The sequence below is a fragment of the Leptinotarsa decemlineata genome, unplaced genomic scaffold (genome assembly GCF_025532065.1).
Source record: "Leptinotarsa decemlineata unplaced genomic scaffold, Ldec_3_MD MMD2_tig00000251_RagTag_RagTag, whole genome shotgun sequence".
Classification (NCBI taxonomy): domain Eukaryota; kingdom Metazoa; phylum Arthropoda; class Insecta; order Coleoptera; family Chrysomelidae; genus Leptinotarsa; species Leptinotarsa decemlineata.
The window spans coordinates 6,798,103-6,823,833 of NW_027412547.1; the positions used below are offsets into that span (position 1 = coordinate 6,798,103).

The 25,731-nt window shown below is 37.6% G+C and overlaps 1 protein-coding gene across 1 annotated transcript; it reads right to left on the minus strand.

The window, feature by feature from the left end:
- Positions 1–13,939: 13,939 nt before the first annotated feature.
- Positions 13,940–14,866, minus strand: LOC141481660 (uncharacterized). Its single transcript, XM_074173603.1, has 2 exons — positions 14,715–14,866; positions 13,940–14,651 (listed from the first exon to the last, which is right to left on the minus strand). Exons 1-2 carry the CDS (start codon positions 14,864–14,866, stop codon positions 13,940–13,942), a joined length of 864 nt encoding a protein of 287 aa, XP_074029704.1.
- Between the last annotated feature and the right edge of the window lie 10,865 nt (positions 14,867–25,731).

Genomic DNA, 25,731 nt, shown 5'->3' on the forward strand with positions numbered 1-25,731 from the left:
TCTCTATTATGATAATAATAATAATAAAAATAATAATAATAATAATTTATTAGAACTATTCGTTCCCCACCCTCAGGCTCATACAAGCTAATAAGCCTGATGTAGTCCTTCTCGACCACCAGACCAAAACGATATTTGTCGTGGAGTTTTCAGTTCTGGCGAGACGAATATCGTCAGAAAAGAGGAGGAAAAACGGATAAAATATCGAGATTTTCTCTTCGAACTCCGCAGACTCTATCCAGATCACTCTGTCAAGATGGTCGTTAGTAGTTGTTTACAGCTGATTCTCGGCCTCCCCCCACCACTATGACGTATTAATTGCTTTTTTTATTGGTTGTTGTTTGGTGAAGTTTTTTTGTTGTGCAGTGAAGTCAAGGCGTTGTGACCTTGAAGTGTCTGGTGCATGGATCGTTCAGATTTTTTTTTCATATGAGATTTTGTGTGTTTATGTGTGTGTGTGTGTGTGTGTGTGTGTGTGTAGGAGAATGCACGGTACAGGGTTTCATCATGTGCTTGTTTGTCTATGTACAAACATACGTCTGCATACTTCGAAGATCCTCCAAGTAATAAATGCTCCTCGGTGTTAGGGCACCAAGTTAGTAGTGGAGTGACGTCACAGCAATAACCGTTCAACGGCTAGAGAGCGACATGTTCACTCCACGACGTGTGGCAGAGTAATGCGTATTCATCGGTCTGCCCTCACCTCTCCTGAAGCGATGAAGGTTCGCTCTAGCCCCGCTATCGATGGTGACACAACGGCAGCCGAGGACCGTCTACCTAGCGTCTACCCTCTCCGAGACCGCAACGACCATTGCTTGCTCGTACCGGCAACTGTTATCGCATCAAGTTGGGAGATGGGCTTGGCTGTGATGTCAGGCATCTCTAGTGGATAGCAACTAGCAATGTGAATCTTTCACGGTTTCATGGTGGGGGTGACTCACACTGTTTAATATAAAAGAAATGCCTGGCATACTATGAAATCAGTAGACGAATATATCTGCAGCAGTTAGCAATTGGTAGAGTGTTATTCAGTTCGTAATAGAAGGAAGACGGTGAGTGTATTTGTCTGTTGGAAATTGTTTATATTTTCATATATATTTTCATCATGTCCGTTTCAAAAGTAGACTTGAATAAAATTAATAATTTGATTGTACAGGAGGTTGGAATACTAGAGCAAAAGGCCTTATCATCATTGCCAATTGATGAAGTGTACATAATTAAAAATATGTCAACTTATTCTACACGATTTGGTAAATCAATTTTATTAACTTTGCAAGATGTGAGCAATGATAAATTATTTAAAACATGGCTACCAAAACGTATTTCGTTGCAATTCAGTGATGACGATATATCTTGTATCAACTCATCAGGTGGTAAATATACGATGATGTATTTAGGACAGAGCCAACAAAGTTTTGCTGGCATGAAAACGCGATCTCTAGTCAAATTCAATATGATTGAATAATAGTAATAATTTATAGTGAATTTCTTTAGGTCATAGCTTACAAAGTTTTTTTTGGTGTGAAAACGATAACTCTAGTCAAATTCAATATGATTGAATAATAATAGTAATTATAATGAATTTCTTATTGTTTTATTAATATTCATATATTAGATGATAATTATATGGAAATATAAACATTACTAACTTAGTTGAATACACTCACTTTGTAACTACAAGTAAAATGGGAATGTGAGTATTATATCACTGAAAAATTGGAGGTTGCTTATTGTTTTTTTTTTTGTTCGATTTCAGTTCCACCATTTGAAGATGTGGATGCAGTACGCAAGTCAAGATTGGGTCGATATTGTAGATCTCAAATCATCGGTTCAACATTTGTCGTCTAAATTGAAGGTGTTGGGTGATGGAGCCGAACATGCAAGCGTTTATGATATGAGTGTATGCTATGATGAAAAACAAATCGAATTATGCCTTCGTGATGCTGAGAACTATTGGAGTGGTGCAGAAGTTTGCAACAAATTTTTGGATAATGAATTGGAATTGTGGCAACTTTGTGAGGTTATGATTGAACTGAACCTAAGAAGATTCCTGTATAGCCTCCAACCATACTTGCCAGAATAGATTATTCATCACTTTGAATTGAATGATGAAAATCGAGAGGAAATTGAAGATGGTCGCGAAAATGATGATTATGAGGAAGAAGTTATTTTAGATAGTCTGTATGTTCCTGTGAATCATAAATAATGTCAAATAAAAAACTTTGTATTATTTTCATGTTTTATTTATTTAAATCTGATGAAATACAATAGAAAATGATTACAAAACAATAAATATGATATAAAATACAATACATGATATAAGTCAGTTACAAATAAAAAAAAAGATCATAAAACAGTACATGATAGAGTGAAAAAAAAGTGTCAATATCTGCTATGAACTGAACCATCCAATGCATTGTATGTTAAAACTGTATCATGCAAAATTAATGCATATACTTTAGTGTTGTCTGGAAACTTGGTCTTCCTCGTCTCAAACTCAATCTTTATATCAATAGTTGATGATTTTGTTGCATTCGGTTGATGGGAACAATCGATGACGAATAGTGGATTCTCTCTAAATTGTCCAATGTCCATCAGAGGTTCACTCATATCTTTATCATAATAACTTCGCTGGAAACTCTCAAAAGCATAATAAGCAGGAGCATCAAGTTTTTTATCGAAATTCAAATTCCAACGCTCATATGGATAAACTTCAGAATTCAAGTATACTCGAATACTATTGATATCAGCAGTTGTGAATTTTGTAATATCTTGTGTTCTATCTTCAGATGTGGTAGTACTTTGGAATGCGATGATGACAAAACGAGGAGTTTCCAATGCGTTAGTTGTTTTGATGGCCCATATGTCTGAAGAAGTCCCACGTAATGATGGTAGTTCATAGAGGTCCCACATACGATACGCCAACTTGATTTTGGCATTCAGACCGCTTTTGTTTATTCTACTCAAAAGTTTGAGCTTGTGTTTATCATCTGGTACAATATGCCTTATTTTCCATTCGATTTTATTTATTTCCAAATCAGCATCAACCTCACCTATATATGAGTTTTTGAATGATCGAGCGATAATCAAAATCAATTCCTGTTTGGCATTCAAGATACTTTTGTTGTAATCTTCAGCAAAACCCATCAAATATTTCAGTGGTAGTTTTCCACTAAAAACATGACTGTTTGTATCCAAGATATCTTGCTTCAATTGTGAAAGTCCCCAACCAGATGTCAATAATGTGTTAGCATGAGATTGTCCAAATGATATCATGGTTTTCATTGTAGATATTATCCCAGGTTTTCTAACAACAGCCACTTGTTCACCTCCCATTTCATAACGAATTTCGTCAAAGAGAAATGCAATTGCATTATTCGAGAGATAGCATGTTTTCGCTACATCTTTGGGGGTGAATTTGCCTTCTATGTAAATGAAGCTCTCGGCAATATCTAGTATAACATCTTGATTATTGATTGCAATTCTGATTTCATCCGAATTCCTGAATAGCGGTGATCCATAGGGCTTATATGTGTGCTCATGTAAACTTATGAGAGAATGATCGAGCACTGGTTCATTGAATATATTCAACTTTTCATTGTTTGTTTCGAGCACCATTGTTATTTTCTCACTTTCAATCCAATCGATTTCAAAAATTTAAGATCACTCACAGACAGAGCGTTATGTGCTAACTGTTTAGCATACACTTGTGGAATGAGCTTCTTTTTATGCACACCTTTCTTTTTGATAGTGCAACTCGTTTGGGATTGTTCAATGCGATTTTGTCTATTATAAATGAAACCCATAACAACAGTTATTCGATTTTCTTCAATTCCAAAATAATGAAAATCTCTTCTTCACTTCCAAAATCGATAAGGTTATTTTTTTCATCCAAAATACGCACTGTAATGTTGTGAATCAATTGACGACCTTCTGGACTGACAGGCATATATATAATACTGTGTGGTTCTTTAGTGAGATTGTAGCCAGGTTCAACATCAATATCGAATGAGAAAAGAATGTGGGATTCTTCACCATTTATATATGAACCAGATATTATATTGCAATCTAAGCGGATAAGTCTCACAGTTGTAATGTTTATTGGTAATGATGATTCATGTATCTGATTTGGTGGAAATATTTCATGAGCGAACCCCATCATTTCTGCTATTGAATTTGGATGTGTCAGATCAATTTCATATTTGGATCGCATTTCACATTTGAATGTATTATTATTGGCGTGTAGATAGAAAATATCATCTGCAACGACATCATTTGGTTTTTTATCATGAAACAATCTGAACATGATATGTTTCTGTATGACGGCATTGATCTCTTCTATTTCATAAGCACCACATGGAATTTCAATTGTCAACTTTTGGGGTATCGATGAGTTGTCATTACTGATTCTAAAACTAACTAAGTTATTAGCTTCAGTTATATTATTGATTGTATTGCACCCATAGAATCCCAAAAGTCCTAATCCATAACGACTGTTCCTATCCAATTCAATTGGTGGAAAAAAATCCGCACTCAAGACACTTGTCCCGACAGCTTGTAGCTCGAACTTTCGTGACATGACTGATGAATATTTTGAAACACATTTCAATTTATTATTGTACACAGCAACAGCACATTTGAGACAATTTACACTTTTTGGAAGGTGTTGTATTGTAATAAGTATCATTTTTATTGATGCCAATATTCACATCCTCTATATTACAAATACAACACATAGATTTCCGAGGTATAGGACCGTCATTAACATCCGATTCTGAATTTTGATCGTGGTGGTGGTGCTCATAACAATATCTATGTTTCATTATATCGATGTCATCTTGCAGATGCTTAGGCAACTTTTCCCAAACATATGCAATCTCATGTGCAACACATGCAAGTATCACTTCCTTAGGCATATTTGCAAGCATCACTTTATCCATTTTTTTCAAGGTACCATATTTTGAAAACATTCTAAGTGAAAACCCCATTCCCTTGATAGCCTCCCGATCCAGTTTTGGTGTTGAATCCATTTTTATTTGGAAAATTTTTTAGAGAGAAACTGCAAGCACAAGTGACCACAGAGAACTGTATTAAATTTCTGTTGTCGATCATAGTTATATTTGATTTTTACATTCGAACATTTTCGAAAGAATCGAGTCAATTCCAATGGTGGGGGTAGATCTCCATAACTATCGAAATATGTGACTTCTTTCCCACATTTTTTATATGCCACCCAATGTGTTCCTGGTCCACTTATTCCATCTAAATTAACAATAGCTGTCTCGTTTTGTTTTGGACCTGAAGATGGTAATCTATCACGCATAAAAACACCACGAAAATGTGGAATTTTCATTTTTTGTGCATAATAACTGAGATCGAGATCAGTAAGAGGCCTCTGAGGTAGGGGTTCAATTAGTTTTTTGTTTTGTTTGTGGCTTTGTATGGTTTTAAATATAGTCCTAAACCTTTACGGTATGGTTTGAGATATATTCCACTTCCGCGTTTGCCTAATGCTACAGCCTCCATGGTTTTATTGTGACGATTGGCTTCCATTAAAGCCGCTCTGCTGGCTTTTGCCGAATTCACGGCCTTGGTAATACCAGCAGCGGCTCCCGCCAAACTTCCTAGTGCGGATAGTCCAGCAAAAATTGGTATCAATGGTAAAAGTCCACCGATCTTGGGAACAGGAATTATGCGTGGTGTGCGGATTTTCTTCTTTCCACCGGCAGCTTTAAGGTATTTACGTGCCGCCTGCAATGCCACAGTGATAGCTTTTTTGCTATTATTCGTCACAAATTGATTCCCACCAGCTTTCTTCAATACATTTCGCACTTTATGGACTATCCCAGCACCAAATGCAACTTTTTTAATTTTATTTTTCTTCGTTTGTTTCCTCTTACATTTTTTCTTATTGGTACTACAACCCATGCCCATATGTCTTTTCGCTTTCATAATGTTGGTGACAAGTAATGCAGCTGCTCTTTCCCCAATACTCGCGTCCTTCGATTTAACCCTATCCCAAGCGCTGTATTCAAGTTCTTTGTCGGCTAAATGTCTTGCTGCAAGATCGGATGGATGCTTAGAATATTGAATATCGTGTTTTTTTGCATTCAATATCTAATTTATTGATTCCAGGGTCGTTACGAGCTAAACGTTGTTTCAATTTTGTACCCGGTCCACAGTATTGATAACCTCCGGGTAGATGTAATTCGAAAGGAAGTTTGTTTATTAAATCATTAACAAAACCACAACCTCTTTTAATTTTACGATCACTTTCAATACGTCCGTATCGTTTGATGGTACACATTGAAATGAATAAGCTAATAACATTTATATAGTCTCCAACCACGGCACGATGCGCATTGTAAAACAGAAAGAAAAGTTTGCTGTAGATAATCTAGATGAGAAATTTGGTTGTGGATTGAATGGACAAAGGGTATTCAGACATGGTCCACTACTTCCATCATCAGTTCGAGGACTCATTATAGGACCTTCAAATTGTGGAAAGACGAATGCAATGATATCACTATTAACACATCCACAAGGACTGAGATTTAGAAATGTGTATCTCTATTCGAAATCACTCAATCAACCTAAATATCAGTACTTGCGAAGTGTTTTGGAACCTATAAAAGGATTAGGTTTTTATACATTCAGCAATAATGCAGAAATAGTGGAACCCTCCGACGCTAAGCCTAATTCTGTTTTCATTTTCGATGATGTGATATGTGAAAAGCAAGATATTATTAGATCATATTTCTGTATGGGACGTCATAAGGATGTTGATTGTTTTTATCTAGCACAGACATATTCACGGGTACCCAAACAGTTAGTGCGTGACAATACCAATTTCATTATAATGTTCAAACAAGATGAGACGAATTTACATCACATTTATTCAGATCATGTTTCACCCGATGTAACATTCAAACAATTCCAATTGATGTGTGTTAAATGCTGGGAGGACCAATATGGATTTCTAGTCATTGATAAGGATAGAAAAATAGATGAAGGTAGATATCGCAAAGGATTCGATAGTTTTATATACCCATGATCTTGTTTTTGGAACTTATTCGATCACTGAATATTGTAGTGGTCACTTCACCAACGAATTAAGCTTTGATTCAAAAAAAAAGGGCATTATGAATACAAAAAAAGATCCTGAAAATAAAAACAATGAAATAAATTTGAAACGTCAACTAGTAGAGACAACAGAAGCTGTCAGGCAGAAATTCAACTCTATCAAGAATGATAATATTGAAAATCGTACGACACTTGAAAGATTGTATGAGCCCATGATGAAACCATTGAATGTTTTATCATCAAACGCTACTTCTAAATCACCAGTGTTATCACCAAATCATGGAACTGTTCAATCTACTTCAAATTATCCCATGAGTACTCCAATAGGAAGAAAACAATCTTTTGGTAGTGTATCATCTGTGAATAGTGACACGAGCACACTTCAAGACGATATGAGAACAACTCTATTCGAAACACCATCATCGTCCCACATCGATTCCTCGGATCCTGACATCTCACCTGTTATGAATGAAAGTGGTGAAGATGTTTTGATGAAACATTTGAATAATATAAAATCTAGAAATCCAGCATATGATGGAACATTTGGCGTACGTATGGATCCAATTACACAAAAGCTGAAAATGGGAAGTCTAGTGGTAAATTTCAAAGATGGAAACATTTCATTTTGGGATGCTAATAAAGTGAAAAAATATGAATGCGCAGGTAGTCCAGAATTGTATGATATGATTTTTTTGAAGAATCCACAAGATGTTGATAATGAAGAAACTCGTCAAGTATATTCCAAAATATTGAAAATAACGAATGCTCCATATAAACAATATCATCTGAAGAATGGTTTTAAAAATACAAATTCTAAAAAATTTCGTGAAGTTATCAAACCTCTATTAGACTCACGACAATATCCAATAAGAAGTAGAAGTAAAATTGGTGGAGCACTCAAACGAGTGAAAATGGAGAAAATATATAATTCTAAACCTGTGAATTATGTGTACTGGAATTCACCGAAAGAGTTAGTTGCTCGCCTACGACTATTGGTAGCTTCAAAGTCAGCCGGACATACCGGACATGATAATGAAATAATTTCAATAATTGAAGAATTACGTGAAGAAGGTATAATATATTAACATATTCACATGTAATGATCACTGTCACATCATCATTCAATGCAGTAACATTATCACCTTTTCTCTTTAATCATATTGAAATAGAATGACTAATGAAATAAGTGATGTCAAACGACAAGTTGTTAATGAATTACATAAACCTGCAAGACGTAATTTTCGTAGAAGAATAACCACCATCAAAGGTTTTGCAGATCTATGGCAAATAGATTTAGCTGAACTGCAACCTTATGCAAAAAGTAATGAAGGATACCGATATATACTTGTAGTGATAGATTGTTACTCCAAATATCTGTGGACTGTAGCAGTTAAAGATAAAACAGGTAGTACAGTAACTAATGCAATGAAACATGTACTGAAAGAAGCCAAATACTCCCCCAAACACATACAAAGCGATCAAGGGAAAGAATTTTTCAATAAAAGCTTCTCATCTCTCATGCGAGAATATAATATCAATCATTATTCAACATTTAGCACAAAGAAGGCAGCTATAGCAGAAAGAGTGATTCGTACAATAAAGGCATGGCTCTACAAGGAATTTTCGATGAGAGGTCACCACAAATGGCTTGATATTCTTCCAATTATAACTAGTAGATATAATAATAAAGTTCATCGTACAATAGGTATGGCACCCATCAATGTTGATTCAACAACAAAATTAAAATTCAAGGGTATCAATGGAATTGGAGGAAGACAAAGTAAACCCAAATTCCAATTAAATGATATTGTACGTATAAGTAAATACAAACATATTTTTGAAAAGTCTTACACTGCGAATTTTACCACGGAGCTATTCAAGATTGTTAAAATTAATAAAACCATCCCAACGACTTATAATCTTGAAGATATGAATGAACAGCCGATTAGAGGATGTTTTTACGAAGAAGAGTTATTACGAACCGAGAATCCTGACGTATATCTGATTGAGAAGGTGTTGAAGAGAAGAAAAAATAAAGTATATGTAAAGTGGTTAGGCCTTCCTAGCGAACAAAATTCTTGGATTGATGAATCAAATATGGTTTAAATGTATATAATAGTGACTTTTATGAATAAAGTAATATTAAAGTTCATTATTGTTTTCATTTCAATTATAAGTATGTGAACTGAAAAATATTGCAGCGGTAAACATTGCCCCAGCCATTCGCAATGTTCTGTGTATACCAAACCAAATTAATTGTATACTCCATTCCCGCTTATATTTTTCAACTCACGATATTGAAAACACATTATCATTCCCAAAACTAATCGCCGTCACTTTGAAATGCAGTATCCAACTCTTTTTGCCAATTATCTCTCACTGATAATGCTGTCTCATAAAGCTTAGTCGACTCCTCAAGCTCAGCCTGAGCTTGCATTCTCGAACGTTGATGGAATTGCTTATCTTTACCAATTTTTGAACGGAGTTCATCAGCATCTTTAGACATTCTAGCCAATTCAACCTTCGCTAATGCAATCTTGGCATCTAATGCTTCAAGAGTTTCATTATTAGCATTAATAGCTCGCTCACTCTTTTCAAGTTCAGCAATAGTCATCTGTGCCTTTACAAGACGGCATTTTGCTTTCCTTTTCATTTCCCCAAACCGATGGAGGGGGCTGAAAGAAGATAGCGGTTCAGCTTTCAAATCACTCTTCATTTCTTTAGGAGTACCTTTTGGCTTCCTCTTCGATCTGTCACTTTTCGTTGCGGGTTTTTTCTGTCGCACAACACTTTTGGATTCTTTCTTTTCTTTAAAGTCAGTGACAATCGATGAAGATGCCTTAGTAACCTTCCTCTTGATTGTTCTAGATTTCTTATCAACACCAAGAGGAAGGGTAGATGAAGAGTGTTTGAGTGATGATAATTGCGAAACGATCGGATTTTCAATAATAATTTGCTCATTTGGTTCTGGCACATCTGCAAAGTTAACGAAGTCGTTAATATCAAAATCATTTATCGAATCTTGACTCGATAAATGTAATACTGGAATATTTTCAAAATCAGTCTGATCGATATCAACAAGTGGTGAACCATCTTCAGCAATCAATAGCGGCATAGAGCTCATGATTATTAAGGTCTGAGGAATGATATGTGATAGCAATAGAATGTGGATAGGAAAGGTGATGATGTTACTGAGACCTCACCATTTATAGAAGAAAATAAACTAGCGCATGCGCTCTTTCATCAACTGGCACATGCGCTCTCTCACTAAACTATTCACGCATGTAACAATCTTTGTCATTTAAGAGGAAAACTTTGTGTTGCATGCATGTATTTTTAAATGTTAGAAAATAATACAAATAAATTCAATATATATATATTTATTAATAATAGAGGACAATAACGATAATAAAAAATGAAAAATGTTAATATGTCTCTGTGGATGTGGAACGTTCTTTGACTCTATTCCTCAATAGTTGTTGCTCGTGCGTCAAACACCAACATTGAAAAAAATGGATTCTCCTATTGGGGTAGAGTTGACCAACCTTCTCACACAGATCCCAAGTACTTCTACATGCATTGCATACATGATTCCAACAATTCATGGAATATGTATCACAACGCAAACAACGTTGCAGTGGAGTTGGAACGGCAGCACAGGTACCACAAATATTTCTACAGATACCTATATTGTTAAATATTATAGGTTCGGAACACTTCAGACACTGTAACTGTTGTTGACGATAATCCGATTTTGTTCGCTTCGGTGGATGAGAAGGAGGCGATAGTTGAATCCGCAACACGCAATCACTACACATACCAGTACATGGATTGATTGAATCCTTAGGTCTACTTATTTGACAAAAGTAGCACACAATAGCCCCTGCAATCATCATTGGGTAGACACACACTTTTGGTTTTTCATTCCACTCTTTTGGAAACGGCATTTTACTAATTCGATTAGAAATATTAAGAGATGACTTACAGAAACTCTGAATGCTCTCTCCTATACCTACGATCTCTATTTATACGAATCAACATCATGTGGAAGTATAGTGGGATAACTTCTCCTACTATTCCACTCTAAACGAGTCAAGTGGGAGTCGCATCACCTCCTATATAAGTTGACTTGCAAACCTAGAGTTCATTCATTCACTCTCTACAACTGTGAACAAACAACAACAAGATGAATTCTGCAAAAATAAATGCTGCATTAAATAGAATAGCTGCTGTTGATGAAAACAATTGGATAGACGAATCAGATGATGAGGATGTCAATGTTCCGCTAGAGGAAGTGATAGTTGAAGCAGAAGATGTTGGAGTCGATGAAGATGAGATAGACGAAGTTGAAAACGAGGCCAACCAAAGCGACGAAGATGATGACGTGATGGAGTTTGAGAGGGTCATGGATGAAGAAGGAGATGATGAAGGGATAGAAGCTGACACAACTGAAGGTGATGGTGCTATGAGGATCGGTATGCGAACACTCAATGTCAGTGAGACACTGGAAGATCCCTTGGATTTGTATTGTGCATTGGATGCATACGTATTGATCAGCACAATAGATGGAGAGAACAAAAAACTATGTTGGTGCTGCTTTCGGTTTTATTCGCATAGAAACAATAATGGAGGGTGGTATGCCCATGTCAACACACACAACACTGTCTCAATTATGGAAATGGGACAGAATTGGTGTGAAGCTTGCGAGAGGCCACTAACAAACTTCACCCGAGTATCTACATGTATTATATGTAATAATGTCCAACCTGTGGCACAATAACCGTGGACCTACTGGTCAAAAAAAAAACAACAGCCCTTTTCAGGGCTACATTATTCACACAAACAGTAGTTAGTTGTATTAGTATTCATAGATTATGTGACAAATGAATACTTTGACTAATAAAAGTCTAAGTTGGAAATTTGTTAGTCTTTGAATATCTATACATTATATGACAAATAAATTACTACTTTGACTGAAAAGTCGAAATTTGGAATTTGATAGTCATTGAATATCTATGCATATGATGAGTACTACTTTAAATGAAAGTTGAAGTTGGCATTTGTCAATCATTCATATGCATATAATGATGAATACTTTCACATACATATATTTCGTTTGAGATTATAATGTTAACATAATGTTAACAATGGTATGAATCTGTTTCTGTTTGAAAGTATAATGGTAGCTCTGAAAAGAGCTATTTTTTTTATTGTTTCAGTCTTTAATTGTAGCCCTGAAAAGGGCTGTTATTTTTTTATTAATCCATGCAATGATATGGACTAACGCTCCTCATCATCAGAAACAATAATTATGGTATCGTCATCTGAATCAGATGATATACTAATGATATCATCCTCATAGTAGTCATCTGAATCAGATGATATACTCATGATGTCGTCGTCGTCATAATCAGCTGAATCAGATGATATACTAATCACATCATCCGCATTATTATCGTCAACAGCATCTATGTCGTCCTGAATACCTTGTTCCACTCGTTCTGCGAAATCATCAGGAAGATCATAGATTCGCTGCAGAAATTGAGCGAAGGTTGTACTCAAATGATCAGACGTTGAATCTATTTCATGTACTTGGATGGGTCCTGTACTCGACATTGTGGAAGAATGATATAGAACTGGGATTGTTGCTATATTTATATTGGAAGAAATGAAATGGAGGGGGTGAAATGTAGAACAATGTTTGAGATTCGAAAACATCAAGAATGAAACTCTGAGCGATTATTAGGAGAAATTCTAGTGATTATTATGGAAAAAAAACTAATAAGAGGGAGAGGAAGGGAGGAAAACACTGCCCCAGCCTCGCAGTGCCTCGTGTACACCAACCAAAAAGTGTGTACTCCGTGGAAGGAAAGGAAAGGAAATGATGGACGAGTAGATGATTATATGTCATCATCGGAATTGAGGACATCATCATCGATTAGGATTGGGGATGGCGGAGGACTATCCTCGATGAGGATAGGGGATGGTGGAGGACGTCTAACGTCAAGCTCGTCATCAGCATCATCACCAGAGTCGTCGTCGTCATCATCGTCGTCGTCGCTACTCATTGGGACAATGTCATCATAAGCAGGGTCCCACCATCCGTCAGGATCTGGATATTCCGAGTCATCCAAGTGTCCTTCGTCACTGCCAGTTACATGTTGAACTTGCATCCTGATGTCGTGATCCCGGTATTCGTATGGCGGACTGTGGGGTTCCGTGGTGGAAGAGACTACCTGTACCTGGCTGTTATCCCAGTAATTGAAGTTGTACCCCTGATCCGGGCAGCTATAGGGTTCGGAGGTTGAATCGGGTTCCATCTCGATGCTAGCTGATCAACTGAATGTTTCATCAGATGATTTCTACTTTTATACTTTCGAGAGGGAGTGGGAGAGGAGTGGAACATTGAGTAGGGGTAAATTGTAGTGTGACATAAGACATATTCAATGAGTAGGGGTAAATTGCAAAGTGACATAAGACATATTCAATGAAAGAGATACTTGAATGGATAAAATACAAATGAAATATACTTGTCGATTTCACTATGAAACATGTCTATTTTTTATTTTTTAAATTTTCTTCACATGAAATTATTTACAAGTGATTAGAGGACACAAAAATTGATGTGAGGTATTTGTCTAGAAGAACTTGGAATTGAAATAAAAAAAATAATAATAATAAGAGGAAGTGAAGAAAAATGCTCCAACCATCGCATTGTTCAATGTGTACCAAACCAAAAAACAGTGTACACCCTTTATTTCACTTCCTTTTCCTTTATTCAATATAAACTTAACAAATATAAACTTAAAACTACCATAATTAAATACTCCTAACTAACCTAAAACTAATCTTACATTTACACTTCATCTACAAAAAGAGTGTCCATAACTGTCACTATTTTTTTGTACAGCTTTATCGAAGAGGTCTCTGCTTTACACCTTTCCTGCAGAGATGCATAATTCCGATCTATTTCGGCCATTTCCTTTTGGATTTCCCTCCGTCGGTTATCCATTTCAGCCATTTGTCGCTTCATGGTAACCAACGCGGCCTCGCTAGATCGGGCAGCTCGTTCTGCTTTCTTGCATCTCTGCAGAAAAACACTCATCTTTTCACTAACCTCTCCGATAGGCTGTGGCACCAACACCTCAGGATCCGCCGGTGTCGCTGGCAGCGGTGGTAGTCGCGTCACCAACGGCGACAATATCACCAACTCCGGAGAAGGACTCCTCGGAATTTCCACTGCTGCTGGTGCTGCTGCTGGTGTGGAGGCCCTCTTACGAGAGGTCGAAAAACTACCTGCATAAGGATTAGTCCTATTGCAAGTAGCTCGGTACTTTGAAATAGGACCAACCTTTGCTGCAGGTCGTTGGCAAACCTTCTTCACAGCCCTGACTTCCTCCTCCTCCTCGAATAAGTCAGGGCTAGAAGATCTGCACCTAACTCGCGAACGCGAAGTGGTTGGCTGGTCAACCGTCACCGCTCTCGAAGATGCTGCCTCCTCCTGGTCAGCGGACACCGGCAGAATAGACGCCACAGCATTATTCACCTCCTGTGTATTGGTTGCCATTCTGAAAAAGAAGAAATAATACAAAGTTAGTTGATATAAAAAATAACATTCCTAATTTACTTACTCAAATATCAAGTTGGTCGTTGGAACGTACTGCCTTGTTGTGGAGTGGACTGCTCTCGATGAGATGACTTCTCGAACTGAATGTTGTGGAGTGCTCTCCGGAGGGTATCGACTTCGATGCGTGAGCGGTGGGAAAATGGTGGGAGCGCACATGCGCGATGAGGGTAGGGGTGTACATGCGCAAATGTTGGGAGTCGGGGGGGCGGGGCTTCGGGGAGGGGAGGGGCGGGGCTTCGGAAAGGGGGCGGGGCTTCGGAAAGGGGCGGGGTATCCGAAAAGTTGGTGGCGACGGGGGGGGGGGTCGTGGCCCTAACGGGCCCCGCCCACAGGTGGGTGGGGCCTCCGGCCCCAGGTAGGCGGGACATCTGGAGAGACATCTACGCCCTCTTCGCGCGCGCGTTCGTAACATAATATGCAACCGAACACCTAACCTATCGTATGTATTAACGTAACCTAACCTAGTACGCTAACCTACCGCTATGCAACCGAACACCTAACCTAACCTAACCTAACCTAACCTAACCTAACCTAACCTAACCTACAGTAACTATTAACCTAACCTAACGAGGGAATACTAACCTAACACCTAACCTAACGTAAGTATGCAGCTAACCTAACGTAGCTATTAACCTAACCTAACGAGGGAATACATTCACCATGTTGGTTCCATTAATACATCATCAGTTGGTTTTGGTTTTGGTTGTATTATTCTATGATTTGGATTAATGTTCAGTCCTGGATATCCCAGTCCACCTGATGATGATGGCCTGACTTTATAGTTTCTCTCCAAAACTTCTTTATGGTTTTTCTCCAATACTTCAACTCTCTGTTCCAGTACATCATACTTTTTCATTGTAGTCCCTGTTATGTTTGACATAGCATCAAATTTTTTATTTGTAGACGCTGTTATGTCAGACATTTTTATGTCTACATCACTTGTAAGTTTGTCAAATTTACGAGTGAAAGTTATCCGAGCCTCTGCAATTTTATCGTCAAATGCTTGCCGGGCGTCCCGAGCAATATTGCCTATTGTGGATTGTATTGCAGCTTGTAGGGCTAGAAGTATAACTTCCTTTGCTCCATTAATTTCCCCCTCAAGATATGATACAGTTACACAATCACTCTTGTCAATTGGTTCACTTGTATTTTTCAATATTTTCCTTTGCATGTCATAATGACCATCTTTTGTTAATTTAAAACCATTCCCAGGAGGACCTCGAATGACATTACCACCCCATTTTCTTTTTCTACCAAACTTATCGATTGTTTTAGACATTGTGCACTCTACGATGATTCTCTTCAAACTGATATTTCTGTCATTTACATTATACTATATATTGCAGTCATTGATTAGGGAAATAGAAATAATACAAATAAAATTTTAATCATTTTATATTCATTACAGTAATACATATACATACATACATAATACATTAATATCACATTACTTCTATCATATATTATTAATTATAAATGGCTACATAAATATCAATATTGAATTTTCCGGTTTTGAAGATATTGAATGATATTTCAATCATTGATCTCGGCAGATAATAAATTAATCAATTGATCCAATGGAGTCTCCTGAGATTGTGATTGTTGAATAATATTACTTATCCAACGAATGTTCTCATTTGGATCGTTTTCATAAAATTCAATATCATTATGACCCCAAGGAAGAGTGTGGGTAGTATTCGGAATGATAAATCGTTTATCATCGTGATATGATAATGCAACTTTATTTTTTAATTCAGTATACATATCATGTAACACGCTTCTAAATGAATTCATCTTTCTGAATATCATACCACCTTGTTCGACGATTTTTTGATAATCTTCGCATGTCAATTCATTCTTTATTACAGATCGTTTAACCCCTTTGGCTTTCTTAAATTCACCATCAACAGATTTCACATAATATGCTTTAGCACCTGTACCATAAAAACTCATGATTGGATCATTTGGAAATTCATCTTTGAAGTTACCCAAGACTGAACTTGTTACTGGAATATTGAATTGGTTAACTATACTGTAATTGGATGTATCAAATCTACTTATGTTAGTTTTTATGAATTCATAAAAATTTTCTGTGTTTACTTTAAGAATGAGCGAGTCGGTATCTGTGTAAAGTAAAGAGACATTTTCATCAAAGTGTTGTTTGATGCATCCATAGAAAAAGTCATACATGACTGTTTTAGATAATTCTAATATGGAAAATCCCAAATATAATGGTTTATCGTAATGAACCTTCACTCTACCCAATTGAATGGCAACGAAATTATCAGTGAAAATTGAACAATTTTTGAAATTTGGTTTGGCTATGAGAGTGCTGGCACCTATATTTTTCTTTATATTTTCCCAATGTGTAACGAGTCTAACATCAATTCGATTATCTACATTCTCCATTGTCTTTCCATACACCGCATTATTCATTAGTTTATAGAAATCTTTAACAGATTTGTTGTTAGACCTATTACGCATTTCAGTATTAAGATCTATATAGGGTTTCATCCAGCATGATTGTTTGAATTTCAATACTCTATGTGTATTCATTACAATCAATCCATTTTTGACAGCTTGCTGTAGATTCCTATAATGAACAATATATTTTCTTTTATCATTCAAATTTGGAATTAATTTGGGAATTTTCGATTGTGTACGAGGTGGTATTATTTTTTCGACTAAAAATGGAAGGTCAGAATGTTTATCATGCAACTCTTGTGGATAATGAATGTCCACTTCAAATACATACCCATACGGACTATCAGTACTCACATCCATCACATCGAGATTAAGAATTTCATTTGGTGTCAACCATGTAAATTCACTTGTTGGTAGAGGTTGTGACATACTGTGACCGTATAGATTTGTTGCATCTAAATATGTAATGAATGTGGAAGGTTCGTTGGGATTATAATTGGGTAAAAATCTATTATTTGCTATATGTTTCCTCTCGCTACATTGACTAATTCCACCTCGTATACCTTTTTGAAAAAAGTGAATCATATCAATGTCAGTTAGTAATTCCAATTCAACATTAGTGAACTTCAACATGGCATCCCATGATAATCCAGGTGCAGTGTAATATTGTGCCGGATCTAAGTTATATATCTCTAAACTTGTGGTGCGGAAGTTTTCAAAAATATCACATAGTAGCAATACATCCGACTTCAAATACAAATCAGAGTATTCCCCCAAATTCTGACACTCGAATAAATTCCAAACTTTTCTAGCCCTATCATAATCAGTTTCCGATATATGTTCACAATTGAGTGTGTCATAAAACTGATTTTTTGTCGGAAGTAATGGATAATTCAATTTGTCAATGTCATCAACAAAACTATATGGAAATACACCTTTCTGTCTCATCAAATTGAATTTCTCAATTTGTGGGAAATGTTTGTGCATCTCCAAACATTGATCGGAGGTCAAGTTTGCACCCAACTTCTCCAACGAATTAGTCATAAATTTATAACTATCGATAAATCTCATTTTGAGATAATTCTTCCTAACCACACCATCTTTATCGGTATAGCTGTGTGTAAAGAGATGCTTCGTGAAAGCATTACAACAATTGCACGTATACATAGGTGTTGCATTATCCACTCTCACCCGTTTCACTGCAGGCCCTCCTTGGCAACTCTGGAGCTGATGCCGACGAAGATTATCACTACGAGTGAAAGATTTACCACAGTCATAGGAATACATTTTATATAATAGTTCTCACTAACTCACTTGATGTAAACTGACATAGCCAACACTCGTACGCTTCTTAAATACACTCTGATAGGACCCGTCAAGACGTCATAGCCAACCCCACTTCTCAACTACATGCGCCAAGATTACCTCCCAACTGAATGCGATAACAGATGTCGATATACGAGCAAGCAGTGGTCGTTGCGGTCTCGGAGAGGATAGACGCTAGGCAAACGGTCCTCGGCTGCCGTTGTGTCACCATCGATAGCGGGGCTAGAGCGAACCTTCATCGCTTCGGGAGAGGTGAGGGCAGACCGATGAATACGCATTACTCTGCCACACGTCGTGGAGTGAACATGTCGCTCTCTAGCCGTTGAACGGTTATTGCTGTGACGTCACTCCACTACTAACTTGGTGCCCTAACACCGATGGAGCATTTATTACTTGGAGGATCTTCGAAGTATGCAGACGTATGTTTGTACATAGACAAACAAGCACATGATGAAACCCTGTACCGTGCATTCTCCTACACACACACAGACACACACACACATAAACACACAAAATCTCATATGAAAAAAAAATCTGAACGATCCATGCACCAGACACTTCAAGGTCACAACGCCTTGACTTCACTGCACAACAAAAAAACTTCACCAAACAACAACCAATAAAAAAAGCAATTAATACGTCATAGTGGTGGGGGGAGGCCGAGAATCAGCTGTAAACAACTACTGTCGTTCTGATTATTGGAGTCCTTGGTGGAATGATGTCTTCTCTACTCTCGAATTTCAAAATCATACTGGCTTGCCGCACTAAGGCAGAAATCTTAGCCGCACAGATGCAGAAGGCTGTCATTCTTGGCTCACTGCGTTTGCTCAGGGCACATGATTCTCGAACCCAATGATCACTCACCCCACGGTGTGGGGATTGGTCATTGGTTGATTATGCTGGCGCGCCCTCCCGAATGTATCGGGGCTTCGGGGGATAGGACCTGACCAGCGCACACTACGGTGAAAAAAAATAATAATAGTGATAATAATATCCATCGACATAACGCGGCCCTAAGAGTGCTATATTACCATCTACGGCACTCTTACGGTATTGACGAGACACCGGTGTTGCCCTACGCTCCGGGGGATATTGAATCCGTTGTGGGGAATGAGAAGTGCCGAATTTATTGGAACTATTCGTTCCCCACCCTCAGGCTCATACAAGCTAATAAGCCTGATGTAGCCCTTCTCGACCACCAGATCAAAACGATATTTGTCGTGGAGTTTTCAGCTCCTGGCGAGACGAATATCGTCAGAAAAGAGGAGGAAAAACGGATAAAATATCGAGATTTTCTCTTCGAACTCCACAGGCTCTATCCAGATCACTCTGTCAAGATGGTCGTTCTGATTGTTGGAGTCCTTGGTGGAATGATGTCTTCTCTACTCTCGAATCTAAAAATCATACCGGCTTGCCGCACTAAGGCAGAAATCTTAGCCGCACAGATGCAGAAGGCTGTCATTCTTGGCTCACTGCGTTTGCTAAGGGCACATGATTCTCGGACCCAATGATCACTTACCCCACGGTGTGGGGAGTGGTCATTGGTTGATTATGATGGCGCGCCCTCCCGAATGTATCGGGGCTTCGGGGGATAGGGCCTGACCAGCGCACACTACGGTGAAAAAAAAATAATAGGACTCGATACAATATACGCGTAAACTTTCTATGGCCTGGATCGATTACCGTAAGGCATTTGATACAATTTCGCATGAGCTCATCTTGCATTTGCTCAGATGCCTTGCGGTACCTGACAAAATAGTGAGATGCATTGAACAACTGATACCACTTTGGCGAACTCGCTTTACCATAACATCTGGTCAAGCAAGAGTCCAAACAGGGTGGGTCACTTTCAGAAGGGGTGAGGGTGATTCCCTCAGTCCCCTTCTCTTCTGCATCTCACTATCGCCATTATCCGTTGCGCTCAGAAACACTCGGCGGTATAACTGTGGCACCCCCGGAAACCAGAGGTACAAGGTCACCCATTTGTTTTATATCGATGATCTTAAACTTTATACCTCTGGAGAAAAGGATCTCCATCAGTCCTTGAGGGTGGTGGAAGAGTACACGCATGCTATCGGTATGAAATTCGGGATAGACAAATGTGCAATGGTCCATCTCAAAAGAGGACGATGCGGGGACTACGGAGAGGATGTGCAGCTCGTAGATGGAAGCATTTTACACAACCTGGATGTCGGAGAGACGTATACTTACCTCGGGGTGGAACAACGCCTCTCACAAGAGGTAACAGCAGTGAAAAACTCTCTCCGTGGCAAGTATCAGCACAAACTTCGACAGATCTGCTCATCGGAACTGTCGGGGAAGAACAAAGTTGCTGCAACAAATATGCTTGCCGTTCCAATCTTACTCTACTTGTTTGGAGTGGTGAAGTGGACTCGGGAGAAGCTGTATCAACTCGACGTAAAGACCCGAAAAATGATGCATCTCTATAGGTGTTTGCATCCCAAATCGTCCGTTCCACGGTTGTACTTTCCCCGACAACAGTGAGGCCGTGGACTTTTGAGTTTGGAGTGTCTGCATGATATAATGGTACTGGATGCAGCCTGTAAAGTCGTCAGGAGTTCGGATCACTTTCTCTGCATGGTCTGTTACCATGAGAGAGCAGGAATTGGAGTATTTCTCTTCAGGGCAGCTGCCCCAGTAGCTGATGAACTCGGTATAGTTTTCGACACTGAACGAGGTGACCACAACTCTGTCACCGAGTTGGAACCTGTTCAGCAAAAAGCTCAGATAAAAGCCGCAGAGATCACCTTACTTCTGCGGAAACACAAGGATAAGCCACTGCATGGGGTCTTCTTCAATAACATTGGAGACCTTGACTTATGAAAGCGCCTGACCTTCGCTTTTCTCAGGTCGAGTGGGCTGAAGTCGGAAACTGAGGGGTTCATCATGGCTTGCCAGGTAGGTGTCTTCAACACCTCAGTCTACCGCAGTCGCGTGATGGATATAGAGGTTCCTGACACAAGGTGCAGGGCCTGCCGCGAGGCGCCCGAGACCCTAATGCACTTGCTATCAGCATGTCCAGCATATGCGGTCTCGGCCTATATCCACCGACATAACGCGGCCCTAAGAGTGCTATATTACCATCTACGACACTCTTTCGGTATTGACGAGACACCGGTGTTGCCCTACGCTCCGGGGGATATTGAATCCGTTGTAGGGAATGAAAAGTGCCGAATTTATTGGAACTATTCGTTCCCCACCCTCAGGCTCTGTATTTGAAGTTTACATTTATCAATTCATATCAATTCATAAGAGACTTCATAAGGGCTTATCCTCAATTTGATAAGGAATAAATGGTTGGTGTATTTTTTAACTAGAAGTTGTCTCAAAAATGCTATGAACAATATTCCTATCAAGTTGTTTAATGTATTTCTTGAAGATATTTTTGATCATCCGAAGTGAGTTTATTGTTTTCATGTATACCTTATATAGCTCAGGTAACATGTGGATACATTTCCCTGCCAGATATGTGTAACTACGTTGACCGGCTGTTTTCTTAGCAATTTGGACACGCATCATATTATTTGTTTTATTTCTTGTTTCATAACTATGCTCTGGACCTTCCAAAAATGTTTTGTTCCTGTAAATATAGGTCAGTATACTATGCATGAAAAGTTACCTTACATCCATAACATTTGACTCTCTAAAAATAAGATCCGAAGAATAGCTACATTTTTTGTCATATATAATTTTGAGGATTTTTTTCTGCAATATATCTACCTTTTTTAAATGACTATGAGCAATCCCTCCTCAGCTCAGTATCCTATACCGCAAGCAAGATTCCACGAGAGCATAATAAATTATTGATTCAAAATTATTTTCAGTTCGTCAATGTTCTTATGAATGCTGCGGATATTTTGGTGGAATATTCTAAAGCTGGGGAGTTTTTTGCCCTTTGCCTCGTTAACTTCGGTTATACTATTTGGCTCTATGGTATTAAATGGTTCATAGTTGAAATCCCTTATGAATTGGTCCATTCTAATGTACATATATATATATATATATATATATATATATATATATATATATATATATATATATATATATATATATATATACATACACATATACAGGGTGATTCAAAAGTACTTTGACAAACTTCAGGAGGTGATTCCTCACAATATTCTAAAATGAATTGCCCGAATAAATAAATGTCCGGAAACGCTTCGTTTCCAAGATACAGGATGTTGAAGTTTTATTTTTATTTTCGTTTTTTTCAAATAACTTTTGAAATACATAACTTAATTAAACGAAACTTGGTAATAGGAGGTTTTTGAGGTGTCGAATTCGAACCTGATGTTCTTATTGCTCTTACTCGTAGGGGGCGCCACCTACACGTCTTTTTCTTTTTTAAAGATTCATAACTTTTTTGGGCGTACTTCTAGCACATTTTTCAGTGAAACAATCGATTCCTCTATCATATCTACGTAAATAAGCTACCCTTGTTACTAGTCGCTGTAAGCAACCGTTTTCTAAATATTTGGACTTGAAAACTTCAAATCGATTATTTGATAATCGATACATGTTGAAGTTATTACGAATATTTTGCTTTTTTCACAAGAATGCTTTGGAAATGAATTTGACGTTTTCCTCGTTTGAAGAGGTCATTACTGTTGGGTACGTTCCTTTATGCAAGGAATGTCAACATTTTATTTCAGGAAATTTTGAATATGTAGAATAAACTAAAATAAACGAAACTAAATTGTATTCAAATAAATTATTGGAAGTGTCCACTTTCAACGAAGATACAGGCAGTCAATCGTCTAGTCATTGAATCTCGTACTCGCTCAAAAATTATTGGTGTGTTTCTTATTGTTTCACAGGCGTCTACTATTCGGTTTCTTAGATCTTCCTCGTTCACTACTGGAGTCTTATAAACTAGTGACTTCAAATGTCCCCAAAAATAAAAATCTATCGGGTTTGGATCTGGGGACGTTGGTGCCCACGCCTGGTTTGGTTCTTCCACACCCCTACCGATCCATCGATTTGAATAGACGTGTTAAGGAATTTCCTGGCTACAACGCTAAAATGGGCCGGAGCCCCATCATGCATAAACCACATGCGGATACGAATTTCTAATGGTACATTCTGAAATAGTCCCGGTAATTCATTTTCTAAAAAGTGTCTGTAAGTTGCGCCATTCAGTCGGAGCGGAAGAAAGAAACAACCTATCAAGTAATTATCAATTATTGCCGCCCATACATTAACAGAAAATTGATACTGATAATGCCTTTCACTAACTGCGTGCGGATTTTCGAGAGCCCAAACATGGTTGTTATGAAAGTTTGTGATAGCATTTCGGGAGAAGTTTGCCTCGTCCGTGAAGAGTACATATCTCAAATATTGAGGATTTCCAGCCAATTTTCTCAAAAACCATTGACACATAGTAATGCGTTGGGGAAAGACCCGTGGCAAAAGAGCTTGTACCCTTTGAATATGGTATGGATAAAACTGTTGATCGTGGATAATTCTCCAAACTGTGGACTGAGTAGAATTGACAGCTTTAGCAATTACTCTTGTGCTTGTTTCTGGATTCTCCTCGAGAGCGTTCAAAACAGCTTCTTCCAATTCTGGGGTTCGGACTGCTCGTGGTCTTCCAATAATATCAGCTGTCCTCTTGAAGCTACCTGTTTCTGCCAAACGACGGTGGAGACTAGCAAATGGTGAAGCTGAAGGCAGTACTCGATTAGGAAATCGCTCCTGGTAAATACGTCTTGCTTCGCGCGCATTGCCATTCGCAAGGCCATAAACGAAATGCATATCGGCTAAATGAGCATTATTGTTTAAATAATCCATTTTTTCAAAATAAATGTTTTCTATTTCTACTAACGGAAACTTCAACAATACGTCTAACTATCACAAAATATGTAATTACCAAAACTACTCACAAACTTCAAATTTATTTCCAAAGCATTCTTGTGAAAAATGCAAAATATTCGTAATAACTTCAACATGCATCGATTATCAAATATCGACTTGAAGTTTTCAAGTCCAAATATTTAGAAAACGGTTCCTTACAGCGACTAGTAACAAGAGTAGCTTATTTACGTAGATATGATAGGGGAACCAATTGTTTCACTGAAAAATGTGCTAGAAGTACGCCTAAGAAAGTTATGAATCTTTAAAAAAGAGAAAGACGTGTAGGTGGCGCTCCCTACGAGTAAAAGCAATAAGAACATCAGGTTCGAATTCGACACCTCAAAAACCTCCTATTACCAAGTTTCGTTTAATTAAGTTATGTATTTCAAAAGTTATTTGAAAAAAACGAAAATAAAAATAAAACTTCAACATCCTGTATCTTGGAAACGAAGCGTTTCCGGACATTTATTTATTTGGACAATTCATATTATAATATTGTGAGGAATCACGTCCTGAAGTTTGTCAAAGTACTTTTGAATCACCCTGTATACACGTTTACAGAAGATACACTAAGTTAATTTTAAATTACGAGTATTAGTAATTATTTGGTAACAATGTAAGAATAATTTAAGTTATGATTTGAATTTCATTTTTGATGAGTAACATGTTAAATAAAGTAAATTGTTTCTAAATTTATGATATAAGTTCAGGAATGAAATGAAATAGAATTTGCAAATGAGAATGATGTGATATGACCTTTTTTTTTTGTTTTTCTAGTAGCTCTTTGATGCTCTGGTTGGAATTTTTTTGTTGATGATTCTCCAGAATCGTATGATTGCTTGCTTTTGTCTGTCAATAAATAAATATGTTAATGGTGGACATCATTCCGTGTAACATGATCATTATTTTTCAAAAAAATGTTGTGAAGGGCTCGGTATCCGATAGACTAACATTAGGGTATGAAAATGTGGCTCAAAGTTCGGTAACTGTTCATAAGTTTCACAAACAAAAGTTCAATATCGTTATAAAACCTGGAATAACTTTAAAGTTCCTTGCTTCGCAGAAGTTGAATGGTTAAAATATAAAATTCTATAAGACTTTCAGATTCTCGGGCGATGCCACCTTTTCGCGATGTCAGCTGAAATTATGATCTAGAACAAAGTAATTTTCACAAAAGAGAATAAAGAATAACTTTTGTATCGGATGAATTGTTGTCGGTATAAATTCTCGTTTCTCGTGGTACAAACTGTAATTGAGTTGCTATTTGGAATAGTGCAGAGAAGTTTTGACTAGCCCTTTGTCGAAAACATCCATTTTCAGCAGATATCGGAAGAGCAGATGGAATTATTGCTGATTAGGTTATAATCGTAAATGCCTTTATGTATAACGGT